At 35.2% G+C, this 16405-nt stretch overlaps 1 protein-coding gene across 1 annotated transcript in view; it reads right to left on the bottom strand.

Annotated features, from left to right (window-relative positions):
* Positions 1-16405, bottom strand: part of APLF (aprataxin and PNKP like factor) — a gene marked incomplete at its 5' end in the record, with an annotated part of 107225 nt that overhangs the window by 26249 nt on the left and 64571 nt on the right. Inside the window, 2 exon segments of the mRNA XM_030921404.1 lie at positions 3677-3802; positions 12657-13012. Of these exon segments, the coding sequence (XP_030777264.1) occupies positions 3677-3802; positions 12657-13012 (482 nt within the window).

Raw genomic sequence — 16405 nt, 5'->3', positions numbered from 1 at the left:
CTCTAGTTCAAACTATAAATTATTAGGAAATACAGGAGAATGCGATTAATGACATCTTGAAAATACGATCAACAAAATGCAAATGATAGAATCCTCTTCAGAACAAATGATTATCTATTTTCAACAAATATATAGCAAGGAAAAACATGAACAGAAAACTATTCATTAAATAAATTAAGAGACATGGCCATCTTTTGCCATATAGAATTTAAGCAGATCCTGATTCAGATAAACTGTAAAAAAAAAAAAAAAAAAAAGACACTATAGGGAAATGTAGATACTTGACAGGATACTGAATAATATTAAAGATTTACTTAATAACAGTGTTGTGGTAGGTTTGTAGAGTATATTTTTAGAGATACACCCTAAGATACTCATAGATAAAATGGGATGAAAAGATATGGGGTTAGGTATTTGCTTCAAAATAATACAGGGATGGGGTAGCAAGTGGTTTGGTGGTTGATGAAACAATATTGGTCATGAGTCGATAACTGCACAAACTAGGTGGTGGATTTCACTAGAACTCATTCTACATTCTCTCCACTGGTGTTTATGGATAAAATTCTCCATTACGAAAGTTTTTTTTAACAAATGAAAAGGCTTATCACCACAGTGCCATGAATTATTATATACGACATGAGTTATGAAAGGTGGCTTTGTTCCAAAAACATAAATAAATATATACAAGTATGTTTGTTCTACAAGTACATCTCAACACTGTTTCATCTACACTTGGCATTTGATGATTCTTTGGAAAAGAATTTGTTGAATGAATACATAGGAGAAAACAGTTACTTCAAGGTTGTATGTTTATGTGTGTGTGCATGTGTGTGTAATTTCCCTGATTACTAATGACACTGAGTACTTCTTCATATGTTTTTAATATTTGGATTTCCTTTTGGGCAAAAAGGCTATGTATGTAACTAAGCAAAAAGCAATAGCAACTTAAAATATTTTTTCACGTGTGGTAGATAGACGCTACTGTCAATTATGTGGGTTGCAAATGTATTTTTTCTTACTCTGCACTTTTCTATTCTCTTAATGTTGTGTACTGATGGATTAAAAACACCTTACTTTTAATGTAGTCAAATAATTAAATGTTTTCCATTTTAATTATTTTTTGTTTCTTGTTTTAGAAAATAATCCCTGCTCTGAGATCATGAAACAATGCCCTTATATTTATTTTTAAAGCTATCTTACTTTGTTTTTTACATTTAGTACTATGAGTCATCTGAAATTGTTTTTGACTATGGTGTTATGTAAGGGTGAAATTTTATTTTTTCTTCAGATGAATATCTACTTATTCCCTTATAATTAATTGAAAAAATTCATTTTTCTTAATACCTGCAATGTCCCCTTTCATAAATATGTCACTTACATGTATAAGTCTATTTTGAAGTACCATTCTGTTCTGGTCATGTTACTTTATCTTTGTGCCCATACCACACTGCCTTAGTAACTGTAAAGTATAACACATCCTGCCACTTATTCTTCATTATGTACAACTGTCATGACTATTGCTATCCTTTGTAATCCATATACATTTTAGAATCACATTATAAATTTCTTTATAAAAGCTAATATGATTTTGAATCAGTTTGTATACAAATCCATTTGAGGAAAACTGGTATTTTGACACTATCGAATAATTCAATCACGAACAATTTGATCTTCATAATTATTTAGGTCTTTCTGAAAAATATTTTCTCATTTTACATTTAAAGTTTTACAGTTTTCTTCATAGAGGTTTCTATGCCTTTATATTTATTCCTAAGGACTCTTTATTTTTGATGTTATAATCTTTAAAAAATTTTATTTTCTTACTGGTTAATGTGGGAATATAGAAATACAGTTAGTTTTGTATATTGATTTTTGTATCCAATAACCATCCTAAGCACTGTTTAAATTTATAACTCATCAGTGGGCCACCTTGTATTTACTGCATATACAATAATACCATCTGTACAAAGTTTTATTTCTTCCTTTGCAATCCTTATCCATTTTCCTTTTCTTGTCTTAGTATACTGTCTTGAATCTCCACATAATGATGAACCAAAGTGGCAATAACAGGCATTCTTGCCTCATTTCTGATTTCAAAAAGGAAATTTTAAATATTTTACTTTAAGTATGATATTTGCTATACATTTTTTGTAGATAATCTTTTTGAAATTAAAGAAGTTCCCTTCCATTCTTACTTTATAACAAGTTTTTTTCATAAATGAATGCTGCTTTTGGTTTGTCAGGTTTTTTCTTTCTAGTCATCTATGGAGATAGTTTTTCTACTTATTCTGATGATATGGTAAATGAATTTATTTTTTAATATTAAAACATGCATTCCTTAGATAGACCCCATTTGGTCATATTATATTTTCCTTTTTATTTATCACTTGATTCTCATAACTTTTGCCCCCCTCAGGATATTTAAAACTATGTTCAAAAGTAAGCTTATCCTGTAATTTTTCATTCTTGTATTATTCTTGCTGGGTTTTGGTATCAAGCTTGTGCTGGTCTCACATCATGAATTGGGAAATACACCCTCTTTTACTTTCTCTGGAGTAGTTTGTGTAAAAATGAAGTGTTTCTTCTTTAAATGTTTTTAAACTTGCCACTAAAACCAAACAGATCTATCATTTCTTTGGTAGAAAGCTTTAAATTGTGTATTCAATTTCTCTTATATTAACTCAATTTTTGATTTTTTTCTTGTATATGTTTCTTTCTAGGAATTTGTATCTTTCTAGGAATTTGTTAATTTCTCCAAAAACTGTCAAGTTTATTGGTAAAGTTGATCATAATGAACACTTACTTTTCAAAAAAATGTATAAGCTGTTTTGTCTGGTCTCAGAAACTTACTTTGCCTTCTCATTAAAAACCACAATCATAGAAATAGAAACAACTTCAAATAGCCCAGTAGGTTCGGCAATCTGTATTTAAAATTATCTAAGAAAGATGGCTGTCTGGAATTAAAGCTCTCTAAAGCTGAAATCACTACTTCTTTCTTTGGTAGTTTGTTTCATTTCAAGTTCATTCATTTATTAAGCAAAGTTGCAAGATACAAAGATGAGAGTCCTTGCTGTCAAGATACTTGCTGCCTGTAGGAACAGATGTTCTAATAAAGAAACAAACATAATCTCATGAGATAAATACTACTGTGTGCATGATACAGACAAAGACAAGATGCCATGAAAACTGAGAGGAGAAGTATTTTTACTCTTCTTTTAGAATTGGACTTTCTGTGTTGGCAAGAATAGTGGAGTGGTAAAAGTTGAGGAAGCAGAGGGATGCAGAGATAACATCCCAAATGGATGTATATGTCACACCTAGGACATATAGAGTGAATTAAGTGTATGTTGGGGTAGCATCAACAGCTTTTAAGTGATCTAATTTGCATTTGAGAAAGTTGGAAATAAGGAAAACTTTCAGACACTCATAGATGTGTAACTTCAGTAATTTAGAATTAGCTAAAAGAAATATAATCCTACCTATTACCAATATGAAAACCTGTAATCTACAGAAGTTTAAAAATGAAAATTAAAAGGCTTGAGATAACAAGCTGCTTCTCCTAGATAAGTAACAGAGATAAGAGATAAGTAACTTGACATAACAAGTCAGTTTCTCCTAGATAAGTAACAGAGATAAGAAAGAAAAGGAGTACAGTCAAACATTTCAGTTTCTATACCTATAACAAGATGGTCCATAGGGACATTCAGGCCGGTCATCAGTCTCATCTTGGCCCACGATTTGTACACCTCCATAATCACTATCACCGGGATGGCTAAAATGTTGAAAATGAACAGGATTCTTCCTAGGAGGGCGACAAATATACTGTCAGAAAAAATAAATAGGATATTCTAGATTTTTAGTGGATATAGCAGGAAACCAGGCAATCCACATCTGACTATTCCTGAACATAAACCAACATGCTACATTGATGACATAAGCACAGATTACATCAACATGCTAAATTGATGACATAAAGTTGATGACATCAACTCAGTACAGGACTCTCACAGTAACATAAGACATTTCTGGTGTCATGTGATAAGCCATGAATATCAATAGACAACTTGCAAACAGTACTATATATATGACACATATGTATGTAAGCATATAACATAAATATCATAAACATATATAGCTTTTCAAAACTTTTAATAAAATGAACACATACATTGTACCCTCGCTAAGATAAAAAACAGAACACTGGCCTGGCGCGGTGGCTCAAGCCTGTAATCCCAGCACTTTGGGAGGCCGAGACGGGCGGATCACGAGGTCAGGAGATCGAGACCATCCTGGCTAACATGGTGAAACCCCGTCTCTACTAAAAAAAAAAATACAAAAAACTAGCCGGGTGTGGTGGCGGGCGCCTGTAGTCCCAGCTACACGGAGGCTGAGGCAGGAGAATGGCGTAAACCCGGGAGGCGGAGCTTGCAGTGAGCTGAGATCCGGCCACTGCACCCCAGCCTGGGTGACAGAGCAAGACTCCGACTCAAAAAAAAAAAAAAAAACCAGAACATTTCCAACATCCTAGAAAGGTCCCATGTGCCCTCTTCCAATCACTAAATCCATTTTAGTACCCAAAGGTAACTATCCTAACTTCTAAAAGTGTGTTTCAAACTTTTCGGTCTCAAGACTCGTTTATAAAAAAAAAAAAAAGATTAAAACTCCAGAGAGCTTTTGTTTATATAGGATATTTACCCTATTAGAAATTATAAATGAGAAATTGAAAAAGTACATTTATTGACTTAAATAGAACAATAATAAACCCTTTACATACTATCATAACATGTCTTAACATAAATATTAACTTCCAAGAAAAAATTCTTGTTTTATACTATGGCAATTTCTTTAATCTCTACTTTAGAGAAAGCATTTGGCTTCTCATGCCTGCTTCTGCATTCAATCATTAACAACAACACATAATGTGTGGCCTCTGGGAAACTCCACTGTACACATGTGAGAGAGTGAATGACAGTAAAAAAAGGCATTCACAAAAAGTCACAATATTATTATGAAAATACTTTTGGGTCAGGTGTGGTGGCTCACACCTGTAATCCTAGCACTTTGGGAGGCTGAGGCGGGCAGATCACTTGAAGTCAGTAGTTCAAGACCAGCCTGCCCAGCATGGTGAAACCCCATCTCTACTAAAAATACAACTAGCCGTGCTTGGTGGCGCACATCTGTAGTCCCAGCTACTCAGGAGGCTCAGGCAGGAGAACTGCTTGAACCCAGGAGGCAGAGGTTGCAGCGAGCCAGGATTGTGCCACTGCACTCCAGCCTGGGTGACAGAGCAAGATTCCATCTCAAAAATAAATAAATAAATAAATAAAATACAATTGACCTAACAGATTTCTTAAACGTGTTCTGGGGACATCCAGGGATCTCTGGATCATATTTTAAGAAGTGATATTATAAAACAACAGATCAGTATTGTCTGACTTTGAACTTAAATGAAAATATATACTAGCATGTACTTCTTTGAACCAGCCCTTTTATGTTTATATGATTAATTCATGTTGTTACATGTAGCAGTAAGTACGTTTTCAATACCATGCAGTAATAGCATCACCCATTTGATGATGGTATTATAATTTATCCACTTTACTACCGATAAACTTTAGGGTTCATTTCAGGTATTGACTTTTATAAATAATACTGCAATGAGCATTCTAGTATAAGCCTTTTGATGCACATCTATATGCATTTTCCTGGGGATATAGTTAAGAATGGTCACAGGGTACGTATATGCTCAGGTTTGATAAATACTGCCAAATTGCCAAAATGACTGTATTAATTTTCACTCCTAGTAGAAGGTTATTAGAGTTCCAGTTTTTCAACAACCTCACCAACATTTAGCACTGTTAGGTTGTGTTTTTTTTTTTTTCTTGTGGCAGTATTTACATCAGAGATTGGCAAACTATGAACAGCAGGCCAAATCTGGCCCACTGCTTTTTTTAAACTGTGCTAAGAATATATATATAACATAAAATTTACCATCTTAACAATTTCTATGTGCACAGTTCAGTAATGTTAAGTATATTCACATTGTTGTGCAACCAATCCCTAGAATATTTTCATCTTGCAAAACTGAAAACTCTATACCCATTAAACAACAACTTCCCAGTCCTCCTCTTCTCCCCTGGAATCCACCATTCTGATTTCTGTTTCTCCCCACAGCCACTGGTAACTGCCATTCTAATTTCTGCTTTTATGAATCTAACTACTCTAGATACCTGCTACAGGTAGAATTATGAAGTATTTATCTTTTTGTGACTGGTTTATTTCACTTAGCATAATGTCCTCAAGGTTCATACACATAGGAGCATGTGTCAGAATTTCCCTTCCTTTTAAGGCTGAATAATATTCCATGGTATGTATATACCAAATTTTCTTTATTCCTTCAATAATTGATGGACCTGTGGGTTCCTTCTACCTCCTGGGTATTGTGAACATAGTGCTGCTATGAACTCTTTGAAATTCTGCTTTCAATTCCTATGGATATAGACCCAGAAGTGGAATTGCTACATCATATATTAATTCTATTTTTAATTTTTTGAGGAACTACCATACTGTTTCCCACAGGGGCTACACCAATTTACATTCCTACCAACAATGCACAAAGGTTCCAATTTTTCCACATCTACACCAACAATTGTTACTTGTGTTTCATTTTGTTTTTGAAAGTAGCCACCCTAATAGGTGTGAGGTGATATCTCAATGTGGTTATGGTCTGCATTTCCCTAATGTTTAGTGATGTTGAACATTTTTTAATATGCTTGTTGGTCATTTGTACATTATCTTTAGAGAAATATCTATTTAAGTTCTTTCCCCAATTTCAAATTGGGTAATTTTTTTTTGGTTGTTTAGTTACAGTTCTTTATGTATTCTAGACATTAATCCTTATCAGATATATAATTTGCAAATATTTTATCCCATTCCATAGTTGTCATTTCACTCTGTGTTGATTTTGTCCTTTCATGGACAGAAGTTTTTAACTTTAAAAAGTCCAATTTGTCTATTTTTGCTTTTGTTGTCTGTGTTTTGGTGTCATATCCAAGAAATCTTTGTCAAATCCAATGTCATGAAGCTTCTCCCCTAATTTATTCTAAAAGTCTTATAGTTTTAGATGTTTATAGTTTTATATTTTAGATTATTTGATCCATTTTAAGTTATATTTTGAAAACAGGTGTAAGGCAAGCAGACAACTTCATTCTTTTGCATGTGAATACGCAGTTTTCTGAGCACTCTTTGTTGAAAAAACATCTGTCCTTTCCTCTTTGATTTGTCTTGAGACCACTGTTGAAAAATTATTTAACCATATATGTGAGGATTTATTTATAGGCTCTCTAGTCTATTCCATTTGTCTACATGTCTATCTTTATGCCAGTACCACACTGTTTGGATTACTGTAGCTTTGTAATACATTTTAAAATCAGAAAGTGTGAGGCCTCCAACTTTGACCATCTTCAAGATTGTTTTGGCTACTTGAGATTCCTTGAGATTCCACATTATTTTAGAATAATTTTTTTCTATTTCTGAAAAAAAAAATACCATTAGGATTTTGATAGAGACTGCATTAAATACTACCTTGAGTAGTAGTATTAACATCTTCACTGCCTGTGCTGTCCATGGCTGCTTGGACACTATGACAGCATAATTAAGCAGTGGCAACAAAGACTGTATGGCCCAAGAAGCCAAAAATATTTACTGTCTGGCACTTTTAAAAGTTTGACAACCACTGATCTGTAGTAGTATTTTTTAAAATGTGTTTCCCTAAATGACTAACAAGCATTAAACCTTTCTTGTATGCTTATTGGCCATTTCACTATTCTCTTTTGTGCAATGCCTTTTGCTCATTTTTTTTTTTTGAGACGGAGTCTCACTCTGTCGCCCAAGCTGGAGTGCAGTGGCCAGATTTCAGCTCACTGCAAGCTCCGCCTCCCAGGTTCACGCCATTCTCCTGCCTCAGCCTCCTGAGTAGCTGGGACTACAGGAGCCCGCCACCTCGCCCGGCTAGTTTTTTGTACTTTTTAGTAGAGACGGGGTTTCACCGTGTTAGCCAGGATGGTCTCAATCTCCTGACCTTGTGATCCGCCCGCCTCGGCCTCCCAAAGTGCTGGGATTACAGGCTTGAGCCACTGCGCCCGGCCTCATTTTTTCTTCTTAACTGAGTTGTCATTTTCTTATTGGTTGCTAGTTATTTATTTTGGATACAAGTCATTTGACATATGCATAACAAATATCCTCATCTACTTGGTGCCTTGCCTTTTCACCCTTCTAATGCTATATTTAAATATAACATAAAGGGTAATTTTAATTTTAATTTTGTGCAACTGATCAACTGGATAACATGATTATGATTACTTCATTTTATAACATGCTTAAGAAATCTTTGCCCAATGTCATGAATATATTCTATGTTATCCTCTGCTACCTTTACTTTATATGTTTCACAAAAATCTATCTGAGATTTATTTTGTGATAGGTATAAGGCAGGAGTTAAGATTCATTATCTTTTCATATGAATATCCAATTACCAAACACCACTCACTGGAAGTTCATGTTTAACCCACAGATCTTCAGTGGTACCTTTGTCATACACACAGACATATAGGTTTGGTTTTCAACTCTTTAATCTTTTGTACTGATTACTGTTTATCCTTGCACCAATATTAAACTGCATTATATATAGTAGCTTTATAATAAGGCTTTCTATCTGGTCATGTAAGTCTTTCAAGTTTGCACTTGAAGATTGTATTCAGAGTTCTAGGTCCTTTGCAATTCCTCTACAAAGTCAGCTTGTCAACTTATACACATACACACACATACACACACATACACACGCATGCACATACACACACCCTACTGGGATTTTGATAAAGACTGCTTTAAACTTACAAAGCGATTTTGAGGAAATGTATATCTTTACAATATTGATTCTTGCAACTCATATACCCTTCCTCCCCATTAATTAAAGCCTCATTTAATTTCACCATAATGTTACCAAATATGTCTTTCAGATCTTTTGTTAGATTTAGTTCTAGGTGTCTAAGGTTTTGGTACTATTGTAAATGTTCCCATTTTAATTTTTCTAATGTTTATTATTAGGATATAGAAATAAATTTATTTTTGAATGTTCATTTTGAATCAAATGACTATGCTAATTTCATTTATTAATTCAGATTATCTTAAGATTATTCTGAATCTTCTCTTATTCCATGCTCATGGATAGGAAGAATCAATATCGTGAAAATGGCCATACTGCCCACAGTAATTTACAGATTCAATTATTCTCATCAAGCTACTATTGACTTTCTTAACAGAATTAGAAAAAACTACTTTAAATTTCATATGGAACCAAAAAAGAGCCTGCATAGCCAAGAATCTAAGCAAAAGGAATGACACTGGAGGCATCATGCTACCTGACTTCAAACTATACTACAAGGCTACAGTAACCAAAACAGCATGGTACTGGTATCAAAACAGATACACAGACCAATGAAACATAACAGAGGCCTCAGTAATAACGCCACACATCTACAATCATCTGATCTTTGACAAACCTGACAAAAACAAGAAATGGGGAAAGGATTCCCTACTTAATAAATGGTGTCAGGAAAACTGGCTAGCCATATGCAGAAAACTGAAACTGGATCCCTTCCTTATACCATACAGAAAAATTAACTCAAGATGGATTAAAGACTTAAATGTAAGACCTAAAACCATAAAAACCATAGAAGAAAATCTAGGCAATACCATTCAGGACACAGGCATGGGCAAAGACTTCACGACTAAATTCCAAAAGCAATGGCAACAAAAGCCAAAATTGACAAATGGGATCTAAATAAACTAAAGAGCTTCTGCACAGCAAAAGAAATTATCATCAGAGTGAACAGGCAACCTACAGAATGGGAGGAAAGTTTTGCAATCTATGGATCTGACAAAGGGCTAATATCCAAAATCTGCAAGGAACTTAACAAATTAACCAGGAAAATAAAAATACAACCCCATCAAAAAGTGGGCAAAGGATGTGAACAGATACTTCTCAAAAGAAGATATTTATGTGGCCAAGAAACATATAAAAAAAGCTCATCATCACTGGTCATTAGAGAAATGCAAATCAAAATCACAATGAGATACCATCTCACGCCAGTTAGAATGGCAATCATTAAAAAGTCAGGAAACGGCAGATGCTGGAGAAGATGTGAAGAAATAGGAATGCTTTTACACTGTTGGTGGGAATGTAAATTAGTTCAACGATTGTGCAAGATAGCATGGCAATTCCACAAGGATCTAGAATCAGAAATACCATTTGACCCAGCAATTCCATTACTGGGTATATACCCAAAGGATTATATATCATTCTACTATAAAGACACATGCTAACGTATGTTTATGGTAGCACTATTCACAATAGCAAAGACTTGGAACCAACCCAAATGCCCATCAATGATACACTGGATAAAGAAAATGTGGCACATATATACCATGGAATACTATGCAGGCATAAAAAACAATGAGTTCATGTCCTTTGCAGGGACATGGATGAAGCTGGAAACCATCATTCTCAGCAAACTAACACAGAAACAGGAAACCAAACACTGCATGTTCTCACTCATAAGTGGGAGGTGAACAGTGAGAACACATGGACACAGGGAGGGGAACATCACATACTGTTGCCTGTCAGGGAGTCGGGGCAAGGGGAGGGATAGCATTAGGAGAAATACTTAATGCATGTGGGGCTTAAAATCTAGATGGTGGGTTGATGGGTGCAGAAAACCACCATGGCACATGCATGTATACCTATATAACAAATCTGCATGTTCTGCACATCCATCCCAGAACTCAAGAGTATAATAAAAAAAAGATTCTGAATTTTCAAAATTATACAATCATGTCACCTGTAAATAATTACAGTTTTATTTTTTCCTTTCCACTTTACATTAGTTATTTCTTTTTCTTGCCTTAGTGTACTGGCTATGATCTCTACTACAATGTTGAATAAGAGTGGTGATAGCAGACATACTGGTTAGTTCTCAACATCATGGGAGAAACTCTAATCTTTCACCATTACGTATGAAGTTAGCTGTTGGTTTCTGTAGATATTCTTGATTAAACTGAAGAAGTCTTTTCTATTCTTATATAATTAAGAATTTTTTTCATAAATGGGATGTTGAATTTTATCGAATGACTTTTCTCTATTGAGATGACCATTATGAATTTTCTCTTTTAAATTGTGTTATGAACTGAATTGTTCCCCACCTCCCAAAATTCACATGTTGAAGCCCTAATTTCCAGTGTGACTAATTTGGAGATAGGGCCTTTAAAAAGATGATTAAGGTCAAAAAAGGTCATAAGGGTGGGGCCCTAACCTAATACAACTGGTGTCCTTACAAGATGTGGAAAAGAAACCAGGAAGGTATGTGTACAGAGAACAGGCTATGTGAGGGCACAGTGAGAAAGTGGCAGTCTGAAAGCCAAGGAAAGAGGTCTCAGGAGAAAACAAACTTGCTGACACCACAATCTAGGAATTCCAGCCTCCAGAACTGTGGGAAAATACATTTCTGTTGTTTAAGCACCCAATCTGGTATTTTGTTATGGCAGCCCTGGCAAATTAATACAATCCAAGGTAACAGAAGGTTTATATACTTCTATTCTGCAAGTTTTTACATTATGGTCCAGATGTGAAACTAAAGCCATTGCATATGTACGAAGTTGTTTCAAAAAGCATAAATCAGAACTATTGAAATTCAAAAATATGAGTTATTCAAGTGCTAAAATGGCAAAACATTTTAAAGAGAATATGAATGTGAAATTAACAGAATATGTTAAAATATACTATTGCAATAAAGATATCTATCTTCTAGAAAATCCTGCCATAGGCTTTTAAGATACATGGGGGCACTGAATATTTTATATGTACACACACTGACTAGTGTCTCATTGACACAGAAGACAAACTACTGGAAAGAATTGCTAGAATATTTGGTTTGGCAAGTTGGAATGGCAAAGAAATCTTTCTGAAATAGGGCCGCGTAATTATAAACATGTTACTATAAACACTATGGATGAAAGTATAGTCTAAAACTAAGAGATTATAATTCGAATTCTCAAAATAAGACATTAGAGTATATAGGGCAGTGTAAATAAATGAAGCAAGTATAGGAGTAACCCATCAATCCAGGATTATTATATTCAGTTGTTTTAGAGGGTACCATGATGATTCAACACACCATTAGAAAAATATAAAGAAAAATGCACAAGTATAAATAAGACACCTAAACACAACTTAAAATTATAGTTATACTGTAAATAACAACTGTTTAGGAAGCAATCTCTCTAATATTTAAGAAAACACTAAATAACAGGTATTTTGATCTGAGGGATTCAGTTTTCATGTCTGGATTCCCAGTATTCAGATCCTCACATTAGTCAGCATGTCTATACATAAAACATTTAATTCTCCCACTGTATCTTAAAAGCCTTAAAAGGATTTTCTAGAAGATATACTGACGAAGTACAAACAGCAGAAACACGATAAAGCCCCTAACCTTTAGGCCAGTGGGTTTTATTAGGTTTTTAACACACTGTAGCATGTATCTACATAGCTACACGCTATCAAAATAATGGAACTAAATGCTACTGTAATTTCATTTTACCTATAGCAGTTTGCCCCATACATGCAGGATGTCCTCTTGACCTTGTTTCCTTCAGAACCTTGTAGAACTGAATCAGTAGCCTTTGTATGCAAAGTTTCAGGACTGGAGGGATTAGAGCTGGCCTCAGAATGAGACCCTTGAGACTCATCCTGGAATGACTTGCCCTGGGCACTCGAGCAATTTTCAGAACAGCTTATTGCCTCATCTTGTTTATGTGGCGTTCTTTTAGTGGCAATTTTATGTTTAGAAACTTTACCAAGTTCCTCTATTGGAAGTTTGTTTCTCTGTGCACTAGTCTTAATATTATTTATCTCTGTGTTACTTAATGTGATTGTAGAAAATGACTGTGGCATTTCCTGTAAAACAAATATTAAAAACATCAGAAATAAATGAAAACATTTTTTTAAAAGATATGAGCATAACAGCACAAAACTACAAGACCCATGCAAAATGTAAACTTAAAACTTCAAGATTCACATTTTAAAGTTATCAAATGCCACTATTTTCTATGTGCTTAGTTTAATAACTTAAAACATTTTTAGTTATTAGAAAAGGAATTTGGCCAGGCGTGGTGGCTCATGCCTGTAATCTCAACACTTTGGGAGGCTGAGGCAGGTGGGTCACCTGAGATCAAGAGTTTGAGACCAGCCTGGCCAACATGGTGAAACCCCGTCTTTACTAAAAAATATAAAAAATTAGTTGAGGGTGGTGGGTGTGTAATTCCAGCTATTTGGGAGGCTGAGGCAGGAGAATCGGTTGAACCTGAGAGGCGGAGGTTGCAGTGAGCTGAGATTGCGCCATTGCACTCCAGCTTGGGCAACAAGAACAAGACTCCATCTCAAAAAAAAAAAAAAAAAAAAAGGAAAGAAAATAAATTTACAGTTGTATCAAACCTTTACAATCATGTCAAACATTCAGTGAAAAATAACCAGAAAATACAAATAAAATATAAGACACTTGCTTTCATTTGAACATAATCTTTAAAATCTCTTAAAAGTCACTGTTCAACAATGTGTCATGTTCTTAACAGGCACGGTCCTTATAATTTCTTTTCTTTTTTTTTTTTAGATGGAGTCTTTCTCTGTCCCCCAACCTGGGGTGTGGTGGCAGAATCTCTGCTCACTGCAACCTCTGCCTCCCAGGTTTAAGTGATTCTCCCACCTCAGCCTCCTGAGTAGCTGGGATTACAGGTGCATGCCACCATGCTCAGCTAATTTTCATATTTTTAGTAGAGGCAGGGTTTCACCATGTTGGCCAAGCTGGTCTCGAACTCCTGACCTCAGGTGATCCATCTGCCCTGGCTTCCCAAAGTGTTGGGATTACAGGCGTGAGCCACTGTGCCTAGCTCCTTATAACTTCTTACAAGCTGCTGCAATATTTTATTTCTGCCCTCTAAATATAATCATGATTTTACCATAGCTGAATAACAAAATTGCTTTGCCCCCACAGAAAATTTTGCATAAAGCTATGTTCTGACCAACTTGGAAAAAGATAGGATTCCTTTAAATTTGTCTTAATAAAGTTTTGAGTTTAACCAAACTGAAGGTGCTTTGAACCAAATAAATAGTCTCATTAGCTCTGCAGAATCTTTATAATTTGTACTTACCACCAGCACAAACAATAAGCTTGGTCTTATTCATTAAAAATGACCTCTTAAAATTACTTATACTTCCCGCAGAGTAGAAACAATACTCAGATATACCCCAGTCCTCCTGGTAACCATTTCTAGGATGTGATAACAACATACCAGATACACATCAGTTTGCTTCCACTTATAATTAAAGACTCATGTATGCTTGATGCCATCTGAAAAAAAGCTGGTTTTACATGACCTAATATTCAATAGCTTAAATTTCTTAAGAAGATATTTCATTTTTTAAGAAATAGTACATAACTTTAAAATGCTATCCAAACTGACAAATTGCCTTGAAAAAAGGAACCTAGATCTTATCATGGTTCTTGTCTAGTAACAGATAACCTAGGGGGAAAGCAATCCTTTAGCTATCTCTTGAAGCTGACCCTCCCTGGCAACATTCATGTCATGTCTATCTAAAACATACGCTCTTTGCTCCCAGGCTGCACAGGTACACCCTAATCTCAACCCCCCAACTACAGGACCAACTGGCCTGTGCCAGCAACTGGAACTCTCGAGTGAGAATTGGGCAATCCTAACCCACCTCCCTACTTGGCAGTCCCCGCTAGGTCAGTTTTCCCCAGTTTTCTTTTTCCTTGTTCAGGTAGCAGTGGGGTAGGTCAGCAAATCCACTGGCTAACAGATGTTCAATAAAACATATCTCTTGTTTCTGCTGGCATTTCCAAGCTCCACAAGTAATTATCTTAGAATGCCCCTCTTCTCTTGATTTCAGAAAAGGAAGAAATAATTTCTACCATAAACACTGCACTTCCCTTAACCTTAAAACCTTTCGGCCTCTCAATTCCCTTTGTATCAAGCCTAGGGAGGTGGGATGGCAATCGCTTTCATACCTTTCAATAAACCATAAAGGGAAAGGGCTAGTTCTTACTGCTGAGGGCTCCTTAACCTGGGATATTTTATTAGTACTTCTATTCCCAGCTTTGAGCCTTAGCAGCAGTTCTGGGACAAGTAAACAATCCCACTCAATATCTTATCACATAAAAAAAAAAAAAAAAAAAAGCACAACTAGGGAAGTGGTTAAATAAATTATATTATATTCTTACTATGAAACACCACGCAGACATTAAAATAATAATGACACATCTAAAGATGTTTTTCAACTAAACAAGAACAATATCTATACTGTGGTGCCATTTAGCTTTTAAAAACTTCCTTATATATGTATGTATGCATTCACTTGTGTAAATCCAAATGAAAAGAATTAGAAGGAGACAAACCAAAAAATTAGTAAGGCAATGAGATTGAAGGACGAGGCAAATGGAGGTTTTCATTCTTTACTTCAAATGCTCCTGATACTTCCATTTTTGACAATAAGCATCTATTATGTTGCCATTTAAAAATAAAAAATTAACCGATGAAAACGAAATATAAGAAATAAAATACATAGTATCATATTTCAACTCTGTCTACTTCCATGAATTAGAAAAGAGTTTGCTTTATTTTTAAATCCTCACAAGGAGTAAGTTTAACATGTTAATTTATTCTAAAAGAGAAAGAAATGTTAAAGTCCCAAATATCAATACTATGGATCAGAGTAATCAAATATATTTTAAGAGGCACAAAAGCTGGAAATCATAATGCTCTTTATGGAACTCCATGAAATATTGATTCATAGTACACCCTTGGCATTCAAGAATTTAACATTCATGGTTTAAATTATTTATAAATGACCCCAAAATCCATTACATGCAGTAATTTGTAAGTTTGCTGAGACATAAATTTGCACTGTGCCAATTACAAAGCTCAGGAGCTAGAGTAAGCCACTGAACTGGCAAGTGAGGGAACAGGAAAGATGGAAGGTGCTCTGTACTTGGAAGAAGTAGGAGAAAGTCAGAGAGCTCTATATTTCCTAAGCATCCCACATTGCTTATTTCTTAGATTAGATGAAAATGGGCAGGGGCCGGGCGCGGTGGCTCAAGCCTGTAATCCCAGCACTTTGGGAGGCCGAGACGGGCGGATCACGAGGTCAGGAGATCGAGACCATCCTGGCTAACATGGTGAAACCCCGTCTCTACTAAAAATACAAAAACTAGCCGGGCGAGGTGGCGGGCGCCTGTAGTCCCAGCTACTCGGGAGGCTGAGGCAGGAGAATGGC

The sequence above is a fragment of the Rhinopithecus roxellana genome, chromosome 17 (genome assembly GCF_007565055.1).
Source record: "Rhinopithecus roxellana isolate Shanxi Qingling chromosome 17, ASM756505v1, whole genome shotgun sequence".
In the NCBI taxonomy this organism is placed as follows: domain Eukaryota; kingdom Metazoa; phylum Chordata; class Mammalia; order Primates; family Cercopithecidae; genus Rhinopithecus; species Rhinopithecus roxellana.
This window is presented reverse-complemented; position numbering and strand designations above follow the sequence as displayed.